Raw genomic sequence first — 17,134 nt, forward strand, 5'->3', positions numbered from 1 at the left:
GAGAGAGAGAGAATAGATGACAGAGAGCTCTCAGACCTATGTTAGCTCTTGATCTTACACCAAAAGAGGGAGAACGATCTTAAATACAACTTATGCACCATCTACACGCGCTCGCGCGCACAGGCTAGCATGCTCGCACAAATGCCTCGCTTTCTCAATGCTCTGTGAGCATTGGGCTCCATCCTCGCCCATCTCTGGCCGCTGACAGGCTCTCTTCTGTTCGGTCCCCTCAAGACCCAGGGGCACATCCCTGGGAAGGGTTGGAGCTGTACACAGCTCTAATACAGAAGAGTGAGTGTGAGGCAGGCTCACCAAAGGGAAAGGAAAAGTTGACAGGGCGTCCGGCCTCCGCAAGACGGGCCTAGACATGCTGGGCGCTCCTAGGTTAGGACCCAACCCACGCTGGGTGCCTCCTTGGGAAAAGAGAAGAGGGGGTTCCAGTCTCCGAAGTTGCCCTGCACCCTCAGGGAATCAAGTGACCCAACTCCAACCTTAGGTTAAAAAAAAAAAAAGGAGGGGGAGGAAGAAAACATTTAAGTTGTAAGTGAGCTTCTGGGTCCAGGTGGAAGAAGACACTGGCAATCTAAAGACCTTAGATGCCGGTGCAGGAAGGGGTTGGGTCGAAGATGTTCAGTTTTCTTATGGATGCTGGCTCCATGACTCCAACCTGGAGGCTGTGGAGGACTGCCATGGGTTCTGACCTCAGCTATTTCTCACCCCAGGGTGAAGGTGGGACCAGACCCGCCCTTGCCCAGCTTCCTATAAGGGCAGAGGACCTGGGACTGCAGGTTCACACACCATGAGGCTGTCTAGAAGACACAGGACCTTCCTGCTAGCTTTTGCACTGCTCTGCACCCTCTTGGGTCTTGGTAAGTGACAAAGGGACATGGCCTCCTTCCTGGGGTCTCAGAGGGCATTGGGCAAGGTTCGAGAGAGAGAGAGAGAGAGAGAGAGAGAGAGAGAGAGAGAGAGAGAGAGAGAGAGACCTTGAAAAATCAGATTCATGAAGGATGAACAGAGAGTAAGGAGGAGAAAGCCTGGGTCTGAGAAGGCTTGAGGGGCCTTAGGAAAAGACTCAAAACATTGCATCTGAATTCTAGGAATATCAGATGAGAGCTGGCGATTAGAGAAAATCTTTAAAATGTAATTAATTAGTAAGGACAGACAGAACTGTTCTTTCTGTCTGGACTTAGAAGAATTCAGGCCTTCAGCATTCCCAAGCCAGCTTCACTGTCCCTGGAACCCAGATGGCTGGGCTCATCCTCTGTCAGGAAGGAAGCCATGCCACTGACCCAGACCTCGGAGTCAGGTACCCCTGACTGAGTTCCCAGACTTCTGGGTTACCTTCAGGGAAGTGAGTGAGTTCCACACCCTAAGAACCAGCTGGACCTGAAATTTTACAAAAGCCCCATAGAAAACTCTGCCACGACCCCTCCCTGCCTCTGAGAGTGCTCAGAGGACCCTGGCATCCAAAGTCCCCAAGCCTTGTAATTATTAAGTAAAACAGGCTCTGTGGTGGAGTCATTTCCCGCCCTGGAAGCCACTTCGCTGGCATGGCCACCGCTTCCTCGTCAGACTCCAGACAATTCCCTGGACAGTTCTCAGTGCCCCACCCATGAAAAACCAGGAAAACCCTAGTCCCTCCCGCAAAGTCATCTCTCCTGTGAGCTCCAAAGCCCAAATCGTGGTCTGAAGACCATCCCAACCATGGCCACACACTCTGCTCTCTGCTCTCCTCGCTGCAGGGTGCCCTCTAAGCTGTGAAGTGTGCAAGGGCTCGGGACACACATGCAGCGGGAAAATGAAGACCTGTGATGCCGACAAAGACGCATGCGTGGTTCTCGTGAGCGAGTCCAGCACAAGTAGGAGGGTGTGGCTTCGGCCAAGAGGGTCGGGAGGGATGGATACCTTCAAGGTAGACGATACCAACCCCGTCGATAGGGGATGGTTACAAGGAGCTGTGGGAGGAAAGAGATGGGAAAGATGTGGTGTGTTAGAAGCTATGGTCAGAGATTCTGAAACTGAGCGTGTCCTGAAGAAGGGAATATGGGAGAATGGAGAGATGAGGCAGCCGTCAAGAGCACTGGCTGTCCTTAAAGGGGACTTCTGTTCAATTCCCAGCATGGTGGCTCACAATAGTCTGTAACTAGAGTCCCAGGGGATCAGACGCCCCCTTCTGGCCCCCACTGGCACTGCATACTTGTAGTGCACTTACATACAGGCAGGCTAAATACCCATACACATAAAATAAAACGTGGAAAGGGGAGGGGAGCTGCTGAGGGAAAAAAAATGAGGGGACACGGGAAACTAGCAGGAAGCAAAGAGTCTTTTCTTTTTCTTTTAATGTTTTTACTTGTAATTACATGTATGGGAAGGCATTATGCAAATGAGAGCAGTGCTTGCAGAGGTGGGAGGGGAAGAGTGTTTGGAGCAAAAGTTCCAGGCAGTTGTGAGATACTGATGATGTGAGCTGAACTCTTCTGGAAGGGCGGTTGATGCTCTTAACTGGAGGGTGGGACAGAAACCTGGAAAGCCAGGAGGGGAGATGGATGGTGTTAGGGTTAGGGGAAACAGAAACCTGCCTGGAGGGGGACTGTAACCCAGGGGGATGGAGCCAATACATCCGGAGAAAGTAGAGATGTTGAGGAGGGGTGGGAAGCAGGAGGATATTCAGGAGCCTGAGACCAACCAGCTGGGCTATAGAACAAGAGCCCGACTTTTAAACAAACAAAAACAAGGGGAGGAAGTAGGAGGAAGGGAGGGAGAGAGAGGGAGTAGAAGCGGGGAAGGAGGGGAGGAGGGAAGGGAAGAAAAGAAAGGGGGAGCAGAGAAGGCAAGGAAGAGGACTGGGGAGGGAGAGGAGGGAGTGGGGAGTCTCAGAAGTACAATGGGAGAGGGGGACCCAGCCTCAATCAAAGAGAGCACCCCAGACCTCAGAGAGGAAGAAGAAATAGAGAACAGTGGGGTATGTTCATCCTTGGTAGAAAAAGCCTTAGTTCCAGGAGGGGTGACTTCCAGCTTGCAGAGGGACTGGAACAAATGAGGGTCATGTCATTATCTCTTTTAACATTAAGGAAAGTGGTGTGTGTGTGTGTGTGTGTGTGTGTGTGCATGCGTGCATATGTGTGTGTGCATATGTTTATGTTTGTATGTATGTGTGTGCGCATATTGTATGTATGTGCATATGTGTGTATGTGCGTGTATGTATGTGTGTGTATGTGCATATGTGTGTGTACATATGTGTATGTATGTGTACAGGTCAGAGAATAGCTTGTAGAATCAAATTCTCTTTCCACCACATGGGTCTCAGAGATCAAACTCAGGACGTGAGACATGGTGGCAGGCACCTTTACCTATTAAGTAAACCAACATCTTTGAGGGCAGGGAAATACCCACGCAGCTGCAGTGAGAGAGGAAGGTGGGCCTGAAGGCTGTGTTCAGCCAGGATTAGGTGAAGGTGGCCAGGGAAGAACGTGGGAGGACTGGAGGACTGTAAGCCAGAAGGGAGAGAGAGGAACCAGGTGCAGCAGCCAGGAGACCAGGAAGGGATAACCAAAATGTTTGGAGTATAGAGGGAGGAGCCTCTGGCCTGGAGAATTCAGGATGGGGGTGGCTGGGCTATGTCAGCCATACCCTGTAGCAGGTAGGGACTGAGGGATCCTGGGAGAACCCGGCAGCCAGGTCCAGCTTTGCTGTATTGAGTAGGCACTTCAGCCATTTGTCCCGGGTTTGACACTTCACAGAAGGTGGGGAAAGTCCACCTCACACAGGTACAGGGGTAGCTTCAGGCGGCTTGGGAAGAACTTGTATCCTTAGCATGGGTGAAGGAACCAGGTCAGACAAGCAGGGGGGCTACCTACCAGCCTCTGACACCAGGCAGATTGTGAATGTGACCTTTCTGAGCTGCTATAGGGTCAGCGAGACTGCTCAGCAGGTAGAGGGTCTGGTGTGGAACACTAAATTTGATGCCTCATCCTGCAAGATGGCGGAAAAGAACTGACCACTGAGAACTCTTAGCACACTCACTGGGGGCACATGTGCACATACATACACTATATATATGTGCATATATAGTGTATGTATCTATAGACAAAATTTAATGAAAATTGGTTAGTGTGTGTGTATGATCCATGGTGCTAGTCATAGGGACAGTCACAGAAATGAAAACCAGAAGAGATGGTGAAGAGAACATTGTAGATTGTCATCATCTGGCTCATCTTCTCCCTTCAAAGATTCCATGGCTTATTTCTCTGTTTCCTTGCTTACATTTCTGTTTGTTTGTTTGTTTTGTTTTTAAGATAAGTTTTCTCTATGTAACAGCCCTTGCTGTCCTAGAACTCACTCTACAGAGCAGGCTGGCCTTGAACTCACAGAGATTCACTGCCTCTGCCTCCCAAGTGCTGGGATTAAAGGCATTTGCAGCCACTGTCTGCCCCCCCCTTACATCTTTTGGAACAATTTCATGTCTTCCTTTAGTTCGTTCGCCAACCCAGCTGAGCTTGAGTTCAAACGCTCTATCCCTAACACCATCATGTACTATTTATTTTTTGCAACTTAACTACGTCATAGCAAATCATTTCTTTCCCTTGAAGATCTTCTATTTCTATCTCTGCGGCTTGCCTGACTTTGCCAATGGCACAGCTGCAATAATCGTGTGAAAGGCCTAATGGTTCAGTCACATAGAGCTGTGTGCTGTGGTGCGAACCATAAGACCCTGCCAGGAAGCTACAACCCAAAGGTCCAACAGTGCTGTAACGTGTGTGTGTGTGTGTGTGTGTGTGTGTGTGTGTGTGTGTGTGCATAGCCACTCTGCCAGCAAGATGTTTAAGAGGAACATTACAGTCAGTGTTAGATATCAAGTCGGACACTTCTTCTCTTGCTATGTCTGCTAACGAGCAAGTGTCTGCCCACAGACTTGCTGCTACCATTCCAACATGTCAATCAACATCTAAAGCCTTCTCCACAGGTTTAGAGGACACTAGCTTTCCTATCTCAAAGACAATACTGTCTTTCCATCTACTCCCTACTATTCCCACAGCCTTCAGGGCGTTCTCAACTCAGAAAACTCTTCCACTGGGAGAGAATGAAGAGACTGGCACGTCACCCAGTGCCAGTGGAGCACATGGTGCTAGCCAGGGGGCTGAGGAGCACGTCCAGGCCTGACGTCATACATGCACCTTATAAAAAATATACTTATTTTAGATGGGTGTGGTGGTGTAGGCTTTTAATCCCAGGACTCAGGAGACAGAAGCAGGTGAATCTCTGTGAGTTCTAGGCCAGCCTGGTCTACAGAGCAAGTTCCAGGGAAGGCAGGGTATGTAGTGAGACTCTGTCTCAAAAACATTATTTTATGTGTATGTGTACTTATGTCTACCTGTTTGTATGTGCAAGGAGGCCGAAAGAAGGCAACAGATCCCTGGAACTACAGTTGTAGACTCAGACGTGGGAACTGAGAACCAACCTTGGATCCTCTAGAACAGCACAAGTGTTCCTGACCGAGGAGCGATCCCTGCAGCCCTAGTGTGTGTGTGTGTGTGTGTGTGTGTGTGTGTGTGAGAGAGAGAGAGAGAGAGAGGGAGAGAGAGAGAGAGAGGAGTCCCTGTTGGAGGGGAGGAGAGGAAGTGGTTGATTCCTGTCCCTACTCTGCAGAGGGCCGAAAGTCAGTGAGCACCTTCAAGGCCTGCACGAAGTTTAAAGACTGCTACTCTGGCTTCGTATCTACCACCATGAGTCCCAATGACTACATGGTGTCCAACGCCCACTGCTGTCAGAGCGACGGTTGCAACAGTGTCTCGGTGCCCCGTAAGTGCCACCCCAACACAAGATGCCTGCCCTGTGACATCTGGCAAGCCCTTGACTGCTTCGGGTCTTCTGTTTCCTGACCCGCAAACTCTACCAACCCAACCCGGTGATCCCCAGGTTCCGAGGATGTTGGAGGTAACAATTTTTCCAATCTGCTTTATACTCTGTCATCATTCACAGTTCCCCATAACAATCGGACGGAGAACGGCCTGATGTGTCCCTCCTGCATTGTGCCCTTCCAAGAGACGTGTCCAGGGACTCAGACAGCTCGTTGCGTGGGCCCGGAAACACACTGCATCTATTTTGCTGGCAATGTGCAGGCTGGTGAGTTAGTGGATAGACTTAGATGGGGGAGGGGCGTGTGTCAGAAGCAGAGTTCCACACTTCCCCCTTTACAGGTGATGGGGGGGGGGGGAGTTCCGGAGAACTGGACAAAGAAATGATGGCGCAGGGCGGGGATGTGTGTGTTAGACTCCCGGGTCATGAAGAAGCTGACTCAGTCCTGAAATGTTGTCACAGGTATTATCAACACGAAATTTGCCACGAGAGGCTGTGCCACAGAGAGCGCCTGCCACACCAAGGCTGGAGCCGAGGTGCCTTCGGCTTCCTACCTCTACTTCCTGCGCCGGGCAGACTGCCTGCCTGCGCCCTACCCGCCTGGCAGGGGTGAGTGAAGACTAAGGAGTATGTGTTTTGCGGTCCCCATTTGTCCTCGGCCTGCAGCTGTTCAGGCACCCGTAAATTAAAACTGATGAACAGAGTAAACCTTGTGACCGGATGCATCCTGGGAGGGTGGGTGTAAACAGTACGGGTCCCATCCCAGCGTTCTTTTCTGACTCTTGCCCCTCCTTCCCCTCCAGTTCAAAGAAGGGAGGGTTTCTATGTGTGGTAACACAGACTGAGGCTGAGGTAGTTAGATCGTGAGTTCAGGATGAACTCGGTCAGCATAGCCAGACCCTGTCTCAAAAACAAACAGAAAAAGATCCAGGCAGTGCTGGCACACACCTTTAATCCCAGCACTGGGGAGGCAGAGGCAGGCGGATCTCTGTGAGTTCGAGGCCAGCCTGATCTACATAATAAGTTTCAGGACAGCCAGGGATCCACACAAGTAAGACTTGGGGTAGGAGTGGGGGGCAGGCCAGCCTGGGCTACAGGAGACCCTGCCCTTTAAAGAGAAAGAGGGTGAAAAATATGTGGTCCTTGCTTTTGAAGGGCAACATGCCAATTTCCTAAGTATGCTATCCTTTATAATCATGTTACGATCAGAGCTCCATGAACTTGATTTGTTATTTACTGCTATTGAGTGCAGTCCAGCCTCAAACTCAAGGCAAACAAACTCTGCCTCACCCTCTAGAATGCTGGGATCACAGCTGCGAACCCCACCCAGTTGAAATTGATATTGTTCCACTTCACAGGTGGAAACACTGAGGCAGATGGCGGCTGGCACTTGCCTTGAGTCAAACAGCTAGGATGGGCGAGAATCTTGATTTGAACCCTAGCCTGTCACACATTCCAAAGGCCGTGGCCATCTGTCCTGATTTGACTCTCCCTCTCTCACCTGTTTTTACGTGTGCAGTGGGTGGCTATTAATAGTGAGAACCCCAGGGTTGTTTTATGACAAAGAAGGCTACTTTAAAAGCACTTCCAGCAGTCGGTGCCACCTTTAAAGGAATGATGGCTCTTCAGACAGTATGTCTCAGTAAACACTAATCATTGTGATAGCTGCCACTTAGCATGGCCATTAGTTGGCAGGTGCCACTGTACTAACTGGAGCAGGCTACATTATGATACAGTAACAACTTCCTAATCTCAGCGGCTGAAAATAACAAAGGTGTATGAGTCAGCTGTGCTGCAATAACGCCATGTAACAAACCAGCCCCAAACTAAGACTTTAAGACAACACGCCTTCTAAGGTTATGTAGGTTGGGCTGGGATGGCTCCCCTAGCTGGTTTGATCTAGAACTGGCTCCTCTGTGAACTTCTGCGAATCTTCTGCACCAGTGGCTCACCAGATGTCCTCACGGCATGAGAGTCAAGTGCATATAAGGTATTTGTTGTTGTTGTTGAGGTTAGCTCTGGTAGCACCCCACTAAGGTGAGTCACAAGGCCAAAGCCAATGGCAACATGGGAGTTTCACTGCGAGGGAGGGCTGTATTTCTGCTGAATGAGCACCCATTCACAAAAGGCTGGTGCTTCCCTTCGCTCTACAAGTTTAGCATAATCCAAAGCGGGTTTCTACTGGTTCCAGGCATGGATCGGCCAATTTCTGTGCCAAAGGGAAGTACCTAGAAATGCCTTACCTGTATGATTAAACACTGTGTGACCCAGGAGTGGCTCAACACTCTCAGCTCCACAGATGGAGCTGATCACATGACCACACCTCACTGGAACCAACTCCTTCCCCAGTCAGAAGGCTGAGAGCTGGGTAGTTTCAGAAACAGGGGGTGTGCTGGCCTTTGAGAGGCAGCTTCTCATCTTTCAGGCTTCAGTCTGCACAGTGGTGCCACCATTCTCATCCCTGTTTTCAAGAGATGAGTCGAGACTCAGAGGGAGATGTCAATCAGTTTGAAGATCACAGAGCTCAAATGTAACAGAGCTTAGGGTTTTAGCAGGGCTTGGCATATAGTATACCCTTAAACCCAATGCCTGGGAGACTGAGACAGGATAAAGAACTGAAACATAGCCCAGGTTGCATACCAAAAGCCTTGATGAATTTTGTGTCAGTAGTAAGGATAGACTTACATCCTTGACTATGTTAGGAAGGTGCTCTTACCACTGAGCCATGCCCCAGCCCTCACTGGGGGATTCTAGGCAGGGGCTCTACCACTGAGCCACACACAAGCCCTCACTGGGGGACTGTTAGGAAACACATTGAGCTTTATCCCCAGCCCTCAGTCTGGGCTTCACATCATGACAGTGATGGCAGGGAGCCCAAGGACAGCCAGGGAGGAAACCCAGTTCCTAAGCACTTTTCAAGCTTCTGATTGCATCATGTTTGCTGTTGTCCCAGTGGCTAGAATCCAGAGTCAGGCTGAGAGAGCACATCCAAGTGCTTGTCCTCAGAGAGGCTGAACTTGGGAACAGTGGGTCAGGCTGGCTCCAGAGGTCAGTTGCTTGGCCATCACAAACTTGGAAGCTCTTAAAAATCACCAATTCACCAGGCAGTGGTGGCGCACACCTTTAATTTCAACACTGGGGAGGCAGAGGCAGGTGGATCTGTGAGTTCGAGGCCAGCCTGGTCTACAGAGTGAGTTCCAGAACAGTCAGGGCTACACAGAGAAACCTTGTCTCAAAAAACCAAAAGAATTTAAAAAAAAAAAATCAAGTTCAAGGCTGGGGAGATGACTCACAGACGATAGCACCTTTCTCACCACACGCATACACACATGCTTAAAATTAATAAATCAAACCTTTAACAAAAGACACACGTAACAGGATTTCTACTCTTTTATTGTTTTTCCAAAACACACCACAGGTTGAGCAGACTGTTCGATTTGTCCCCTATTCCAATAGACAGTTCCTTCATGAGCCAGAAGTGTAGGACTCACTCTCCCCTAAGCCGAGGAGAGCATCTCATCTGCTCACCAATTTTTGGGAACCTGTTCTTCTGACAGGGCCAAAGCTAAGATTCACTGTACCGTTGCAATTCCAGCCTGGAGGGCTGACATTTCCCAGAATCCCTGTGTTCAGGCTCTTCCAGACCCCAGGAGCTTCATGGGATCACCGTGAAGGAAGACTGAGTCTTTTCTATTTGGAGGCCTTTCAGAGACAGGCAGCTCACTCTCAGCTTTACTTACACCCTGAAAAAGCCTAAAATCCTAACAAAAGAGTTAGGCAGCATATGTAGTCACTTACCCCTGTAACCCCAGAACTTCAGAGGCTGCTGCACAAGTTTGAAGTCAGTCAGCTACAGAGTAAGACATCAACCTACCTCGGAGGGGGAAGACCTGGTTTAGAACCCAGGATGGGAGAGGGACAGGAGGACGCCTGAGCTCAAGCATCCGAGATAGCCTGGACCCTCAAGTAACAATTACAACAAACTGACAAACCACCCACAGGGCACAACACAACAGCGCTGACCTGTAAGTCTATGGTGCTGACCAGCACAGGCAAGGGCTACACACGCTGCTTACTTCTGATGTGTCCAGCATGAGCCTGCTGCCTGGAGGAGCGAAGGAACAGTAGCAAAGCATAGAGCAGGGATGCCAGGAGGCACCAAAGTGAGGCACGGTCAGAGCTGGAGGACCAGGATTTCAAGGCCATTGCCAGCAAACCTACACTATGTCAAAATACCAAAACATAAAACAAAGGAGTAGAGTGCTGGCGAGAGCAGGGCACTGCATCGGAGTCACAGATGGCGCCAGGCTTGCTGCCTTCCTGTTCTCAGGGAAGCGGGGTCCAGACAATAGAGACTAACATCTATGTTCAAGGTCTTTCAGGAGCAGCAGCAGTACATGGGAGCTGTGTATGTGCTCCAGCATGCTCACATGCCAGCGTGCACGCTTGGATGCATACATGCACATACACAGCAAATTCTCAGCTACCTGCAGTGGTAGCTAACACTACTGACTTACAACCTACAGTCACTCTCCAGACGTGGCTGTGGAGGAGTCTAGGCTAACTGAGGTGAGACCACATTCTGTTTGAGGAAGCATTCAATACACCGTGATCCTAAGGTGAAGTAAAAGGAGAAATCAAACTGAATACCAGAATTTCTCTCTCTGCTTCCCAAATGGGGCTGCAATGTGGCCACCTGCTTCGCTCTCCTGCTGACAGGACTCCATCACAGTGGACTGAATCCATGGACCCTGAGCTAAATATAATTTCTTTCATAAGTTGCCTTCCTTGGGTATGTTGTCACACAACAAGAAAAGCAATCAATACAGCTTGCTAGATGCCATTTGCTGGTGACTTGCCCGATATCCTCTTACCCAAACTCGGGAGGACCCTCTGCCCCTGGATCTTGTGCATAGACCTCCTTTAATCCTGGAGCCACTTCATATCTGTATTGTCACACACTGTGGCCACTAATCACATGTGACTAATGTCACTGAGAAAAGGCAATCTTAAATTTTATTTGTATTTGATTCATTGACACATCACAGGTTTAGAAAAACTATGAAGCCAGGAGGTGGTGCAGGCCTGCGATTTTAGTTACTCAGGAGATTCCCAAATTCAAGGTCAGTTCAGGAAACTTGAGACCTTGTCTCAAAATAAAAGATAAAAAGCAAGCTGAGGATGTAGCTTAGTGATAGAGCTCCTGCCTAGAGTCCATAGTGAGGAGCTGGGGGCATGGCACAGTGGTAGACACCCTGTCCAGAGCTCCCACCTCCACCCCCATGAAGGACTAGGGACACAGTTCCAGAATAAAGTGTTTGCCTTAAATATGTGAGGCACTGGATTCAAACCCCAGCTTTGGGGGAACCTATGAAACCTAACTGAGGTAACATGGATATGTGAATTAGATTCTCCACCTACAAATTCAAGTGTTTCCAATTAGGTGTGTCATGTGAGCTGAGATGTGCTCAGGTGTAAGGAACACATAGGCTCTCAGTGAAAAGAATGCCAGGCATCTCAATAAGAGCTTTAAAGTGGAGCCAGGTGCTGGGGGGTTCAGGGCTCTACTCCAAATACTGGGGAGGCTGAGGCAGGGGCAATTCAAGCATAAGAAGGACCTAGTATCAGGCTGGATGGGCTAGGCAGGGGCCAAACCACACCAAGTTCAAGGTTAGTCTAGACTAAATAGTGAGATCGGACACATAGCTCAGATGAGCCTGCAGCTCTCCATTGTCACTGAAGATGGCATTAAACTTCTAGTTTCCTGTCTCAAGTGCTGGGGTTGCATGCATGCACCTCCATATCAGGTGCCCTCTCAACACTTGTGGGGTAAATGGTGTCAGTGGTGAAAGTTTAAGGTTAGATGGGGGTGGTACCTGACTACGCAGCCTCAGAAGCTCTAATGTTTCATTTGGCAGATATATGGCACTCATTCAAGTGGTGACAGTGACCAAGCCCTGCCTGATCCCTGTTTACTCTCCCACTAGGTGCTCACTTCTCCCTAGCTTGTCCCTATTTGTAACAAGATATTGACCACCTGAATTCCAGGCCACATGCCAATGATCAATAAACTAAAATACTAAACACTAGGCACCTACCGTGTCAGGCACTGCTCTGGGTGCTAGGGTACACCCAAGAAAAGGACAGGCATGGGGCAAGAGCCAACAATCAGGTGAATGAAAGAATGAACAAATAAATAAAGCCATCATTGACATAGGAACAATCAAGTGGCCGGGGTCAGTGTAAGCTACGTGGGGTGATCAGAAAGCTTCTAAAGGGGTCATTCCTGGGAGATCTGATAGATAAGGACCCAATTTCAATTTCAAAAAAAGATGGGGAGGCAGAGCAGTCCGCAGAAAAACAGAAAATTCACAAGTCCTGAGGTGGGACCCAGGCATCAGAAAGACAAACCAGGCTTGCTGGAGATGGGTAGGGAATGAGAAGAGGCAGGGGCCAGGTCACACAGTGCCTTGCTGTGTCGATGAGCCTCTGGCCTGCATCTCTGAGCCTGGTGGTCCCATCTACCCAGTCCTCCTTTTCAGTTTTGACACTGAAGAACCATACGGTGGCACTTCCCACCTACACAAAGCTGACAGCACTGTGGTTTCTGCCTTTGCCTCACTCCTGGTACCTTCCCAGAGAAGTCTAGACTGCTACAGCAGGACCCCCCTGCCTTTCCAAAACAGCAAGAGCGAAGCTCTCTGAGGCCCAATAGTTAAGGCCGTTATGACAGAAGAAACCAGTGATAAACTAAAGCGGAGCAGACACATACATGCCAGAGACTCTGAATCACCCAGCACCTATAAAGTGGGGGCAGTGACACCCCTTCCCAGGAAAGCACGAGAGACAGTTGCCAGGTTCCTGGTTCATCAGGGGCTCACAGGAGGTATTTCTCAAGTGTGGGTTTCTATTCTTCCATAACGAAAAGGCCCCATTCCCAGACTCTGGCTATCAGAAGACCACCATGCCTAGACCTCTTGTTCCTTCCCTTCAATTTTGTGGGACAACGTTGTCTATACCAAAGCCTAGAGAGCAAATGGTGGACGAACCTCCATTCTCCATGAGACCACGGCGTCTCTACAGGATTTCCCACCACACAGGAATTGACAATCAAAGTCCCACTTCTTAAGAACCAGCATTTAAGACTCTCATGGCTCCTGAAATGAAGGTCCCAAGTCCGTTTGGATCCCGAAAACCTGTTCTTTCCGGGGCAACTTACACATCTTGTTTCCCATTGGGACCCAGCACTCCAAGGGGTCTAACTCCCTATAGTACCAGGCCCACAGCCATAGGTCCACTCACAGGCAGTAATCTAGGCTTAAAAATCTAGGACCAGGTGCCAGTTAGAGGCCAAAAGGCTCCCATTTCTAGGAGCCCAGGCCCCCAACTCCCTTCACTGCATTAGCGTCTGAATGGCAAACTAATGGCGCTTAGACCCTACTCCCATTCATAACCCAGGAAATCAGGTGACTGTATGTCGCAGATTTCAACAAGAAGTCAGTCTCCTTCAAGTCCCCGGGTCTGAGTACCACCCCTCAATCTCAGAGGCTGTGGGGCCAGAAACCAAGTCACCAGACACCCCAGCCCCTACCACACTCCTCATTGGTTGGGCTCTGGGTGTCCCAGCACCGCCTCAGCATCAGCCAGCATCTCATCCAGGGCCTGCAGCAGTACACCGTGAGCAGCACGGTAACCCAGCCCACCTGTCGCTGCTGCGCCACCCGCGGGCCATAAGAAGGAGAGTGCGCCCAGCGCCGCGCCTCCCGCTGTGCCCTCGCCGGCCCAGGACCCCAATCTGGCCTCCACCTCAGCGCGTGTCACTGGGCCCGGGAAGCGCGTGCGCGCGGCCAGCACTCCAGGAGCCAAGCCGAGGGCGCGCTCACGGCGTGCCACTGCAGTTGGTTCGAGGCCCAGGGCGCGCCGCCACTCAGCCAGCTGTCCCCGGAGAAGAGCCACGTCGCAAGCCCAGCCCAATCCTGGTACTGGGGCGGCCGCCGCCGCCAGGCTGGCCAGCAGGGCTGGCCTCCACGCTCCTGCCCGCAGCGCCGCCGCCTTCCTCCGCGCCGCCTGGGGACTTGAGGGTGGCAGCGCCAGCAGAAGCGCCCCGGCCTGAGCCGCAGGCAGTGCACGCTGCAGCCAGGTTCCCAGCCCCGGGAGACCACCTAGGCGCAGAGGGAACACCGGCGGAGGCACTTCCTCCAGCACCTCCCACTGCTCATCTTCCGGGCTCCGAGGAGCCGTGGGTCCTGAGTCCCCGGAGCCAGGGTTTTCTTTTCCTTCGCTGCGTGCATCCCCTGACTTCCCGCCGCTTGCATTCTCGAGCTTCTCAGGTTTTTCTTCTTCCAGAGCCTCGGGTGGATCCTCGCCCTGGCCGTCCGTGCGCACACCGACGAGTGGAGTATCTGGGGACACCAACGAGCGGACCTGGGCCCAGTTCTCTTCGGTGGGAGCCCCAGGAGTAACGAGGATCAGGGCATCATAGTGGGTCGGGTGAGGGGGGGCGGGAGGGGATGTGGCCGTGGAGCCCAGGGGAACGGTCCAGAGCACCACGTTGGGGCGCTCTGGAGCCGGATAAGGGGTGGGTCCAGTGGGCTCCGAGGCAGGCGCAGCACCTGGGTCGCCAGGATCCAGGCCCAGTAGCATGTCCAGCACAAGTCCTACATTGGCAGCGCCGGCCACCGCCAGGTCCAGTCGCGCGCTGCCCAGGCGCTCAAGGCCAGCTCGCACCCACGATAGTGCCGCCTCCAGGCCACCGGTCTCGAAGGCCTCGCGCACAGCTTCCAGCTCTGCTGCGCCCAGCACCTCGAAGCCATCCTGGGCAGGTGGCAGGAGCCTGCGGGGGTGGGAAAGGGAGGGAGGGAAAGGGTCAAAGGCAGAAGAGCTTTAAAAGCAGGAAAAGCTGGGCGAGCAAGAACCTGGCCATGGTTATATTTTAAAAGAAAAAAAAATCTTACTGAATCCCAGGAACTAAAGCAAATAAGAAACCAGGTGGGGCGGGGCCATAAAGTTAAGGGACGGTCTTAAGGGCTACCCGGAGGTCTGGATACCACAGGTAAACTTAAGGTCAGGTTTTCAACAGAACCGAAAATGAGGACTCTATCTTCCCTGATACAACCCTCAGGACTAGGGAAGTCTTCTAGGAGGTGGGGCGGACGTAAAGGCAAATGTGTTGTGGCTTAAGGTGTCCCCAAAGGCTTTTTTCCTAAGGGTGGATGTTAGGAAGGGTGTGTGAGGGGAGAATTCATCTAGGACTGGTGGGGCAGGTGACGCTAGTAAAAGAGAAGTGGATCCTGGGCAGAGGCAGCCCCTTCCTGATTCATAAACTGAGGCAACTGGCAGCTGGGGTAGGGTGGGTTCAGGAGAGAGTCAGTAGGCAGTATGCATCTGAGAGGGAATTGGGGAATGGAGGAGCCGGGCGACCAATCAGAAACAGAGCTCCTTCCTAAAGTGTTTGGTGCTGAAGGGAGGGACGGGGGGGGGGGGGGGTCACTTGAAAACCAAGTTGATGAGTAAGAGGGTGCTGGAGACTCTTCGGGTAAAATCTTCGAGAGACCACAAATGTCACAGAGTCCAGCACTTTGTCTGTAGACAGTATTTGCACATGTCTGGGCCTCTTCTCAATTCTCACCAGCGAGGGTGCCTGTGATGCCAGAGAGCTTACACGAGCTAAGATCTTTGTGGCAGGCCTTCCAGTTGACCCTTAATGGGTGCATGTTTTAAATAACAAAAAAGGTAAAAAACAAATAAACAAACAAAAACAAGCCCTCAGTCCTCGTATACGATGAAACGTCCCTGATCTCAAAATATGTGTTCATGGGTGGTTGGGGGAGTCTAGACAAAATAAATATGGAAAAATAGACAGCCAATAAAGTCTTGCCTCTGACTCTCTAGGAACAGGGCTCGAGAACATTAAAAGACCACGGTAGCCAAGCTGAGTCTAAGCTAAAGACATCAGGCCACCCCACCCAGCCCAACCGTTGCCTCACCTCTGCAGCGCCTCCGCCTGGGTCCGCAGCACCACCTGCAGGCGCTCCAGCTCCTCGCAGCGGTCACTGCTGCTGCAATCGGCCGGTAGCACAAAGAGAGGAGCAGCTCCCAACCCAGCACTGTTCAGCAAGGCCGCAGTTTGATCCCGGGCCTGAGTTTCATTCTGGGAATCTCCAGGACGCAGATTCCGTACAGCCAGCAGCGGGGTCCCTCGAGCCAGGGCGGCCCGCGCTGCCTCTCCCAGGGCCGGGGTCAAGGGCTCCTCGGTCCCCTCAGATCCTGGTAGAACCAATACCAGCAAGTTGGCCTCCGCCGCCCAGGGACCTGGAGCTGCGGGTGGGCAGCTCAGCTCGCCTAGGAAGAGGCCTGGGGCCGCAGCTCTCAGAACGGGGACTCCAGAATCCGGTCGTCCTTCAGGAATCTCTACCGTTTCCACATTCTTGCCACATAACGCGGAGATCAGCGCGGACTTTCCCGAGCCCGGAGGCCCCAGGAATAAGGCAGTCACATCACCCTGCGGCAGAGGCATTGCTGGAAAGCAAGAGGTGGGGAAACACAGGGGTCAGGGCCACGCGAAACCTTCTGTTTTGTTTTCGTTTGCTTTTTTTTTTCTTAAAGACAGGGTCTCACTGTGTAATCCTGGCAGGCCAGGACTCAAGAAATCCTCTTGCCTCTGCCTCCCAGAATGCTGAGATTAAAGGCGTGCGCCACCACGCCCAGCAACACCCTTTCCTAGCTGCCCCTCTGTAGAGCCAGACTTCACTCCTCCGGTCTGCCCTCTATTTCCATTCTCCAGTGTGGTCTGTAGGACCTAGAAACCCAACGTCAAGGGCTTATTCCCTGGAGAGCTAGGTGTCTGTCCATTCTCCACACGAACGCATTTCTCTTTCTATTTCAAAAGAAAAGCTCAGAAATCTGGCTGCAGTCTCTCGGGGACCCGAGGATGGCCCTCCCTCTCCCCGTTCCAAATCACCAACCGACAAAGTGTAGACACGCTGGGAGAACAGAGGGAGCCCCGCCCCTTAAGACGAGCTGATGGAGGCCGAAGGGGTCGGAGAGTCAGGATTCAGAGACATTCGGACGCCTTCGGGTGGCTCTATCTTGACGTCATTCCTTCCAAGACCGGGTGTGTCTTGGAACGCCGCCGCGGAGAGACAAGTTCTTGGCAGCACTCAGCACCCAGGACGCTCTCTCTTCCTAGTTAAGGCTGTTTGGGCACTGGAACAATGTAGCCCGAGCGCGTGCGCAGAAAGCTTAGTGGGTGGTGCTCCCACCACGACCAGCAACC

At 51.7% G+C, this 17,134-nt stretch overlaps 2 protein-coding genes and 1 pseudogene across 3 annotated transcripts; 1 reads left to right on the plus strand and 2 right to left on the minus strand.

Annotated features, from left to right (window-relative positions):
- Nucleotides 1-406: 406 nt before the first annotated feature.
- Pinlyp (phospholipase A2 inhibitor and LY6/PLAUR domain containing) lies at nt 407-6,567 on the plus strand. Of its 2 annotated transcripts, none has more exons than XM_087908034.1 (6): nt 407-496; nt 723-869; nt 1,746-1,862; nt 5,650-5,802; nt 5,983-6,126; nt 6,322-6,567. In XM_087908034.1, exons 2-6 carry the CDS (start codon nt 800-802, stop codon nt 6,474-6,476), a joined length of 639 nt encoding a protein of 212 aa, XP_087764160.1. In that variant the 5' UTR covers nt 407-496; nt 723-799; the 3' UTR covers nt 6,477-6,567. The 2 variants fall into 2 exon arrangements, with proteins under 2 accessions (XP_087764160.1, XP_087764159.1); XM_087908033.1 differs by having other exon boundaries at nt 421-540.
- On the minus strand, nt 3,100-5,625 carry LOC148123401 (proteasome subunit alpha type-3 pseudogene; annotated as a pseudogene).
- Nucleotides 6,568-9,234: 2,667 nt separating the features above from the next.
- Irgq (immunity related GTPase Q) lies at nt 9,235-17,108 on the minus strand. Its single transcript, XM_048440546.3, has 3 exons — nt 16,824-17,108; nt 15,846-16,377; nt 9,235-14,692 (listed from the first exon to the last, which is right to left on the minus strand). The coding sequence occupies exons 2-3, from the start codon at nt 16,373-16,375 to the stop codon at nt 13,459-13,461; spliced, it is 1,764 nt and encodes a 587-aa protein (XP_048296503.3). The 5' UTR covers nt 16,376-16,377; nt 16,824-17,108; the 3' UTR covers nt 9,235-13,458.
- Nucleotides 17,109-17,134: the final 26 nt, after the last annotated feature.

The sequence above is a fragment of the Myodes glareolus genome, chromosome 1, assembly GCF_982192425.1.
Source record: "Myodes glareolus chromosome 1, mMyoGla1.1, whole genome shotgun sequence".
NCBI classification, from domain to species: domain Eukaryota; kingdom Metazoa; phylum Chordata; class Mammalia; order Rodentia; family Cricetidae; genus Myodes; species Myodes glareolus.

Bases quoted from the DNA above. Each gene is read 5' to 3' on its own strand.
- Pinlyp (XM_087908034.1), top strand. From the start codon at position 800: ATGAGGCTGTCTAGAAGACACAGGACCTTCCTGCTAGCTTTTGCACTG. The intron at 870-1,745 runs GTAAGTGACAAA...TCCTCGCTGCAG, and splicing joins CTGCACCCTCTTGGGTCTTG to GGTGCCCTCTAAGCTGTGAA. The intron at 5,803-5,982 runs GTAAGTGCCACC...CATCATTCACAG, and splicing joins CAACAGTGTCTCGGTGCCCC to TTCCCCATAACAATCGGACG.
- Irgq (XM_048440546.3), bottom strand. From the start codon at position 16,375: ATGCCTCTGCCGCAGGGTGATGTGACTGCCTTATTCCTGGGGCCTCCG. The intron at 14,693-15,845 runs GTGAGGCAACGG...CCACCCCCGCAG, and splicing joins CAGGCGGAGGCGCTGCAGAG to GCTCCTGCCACCTGCCCAGG.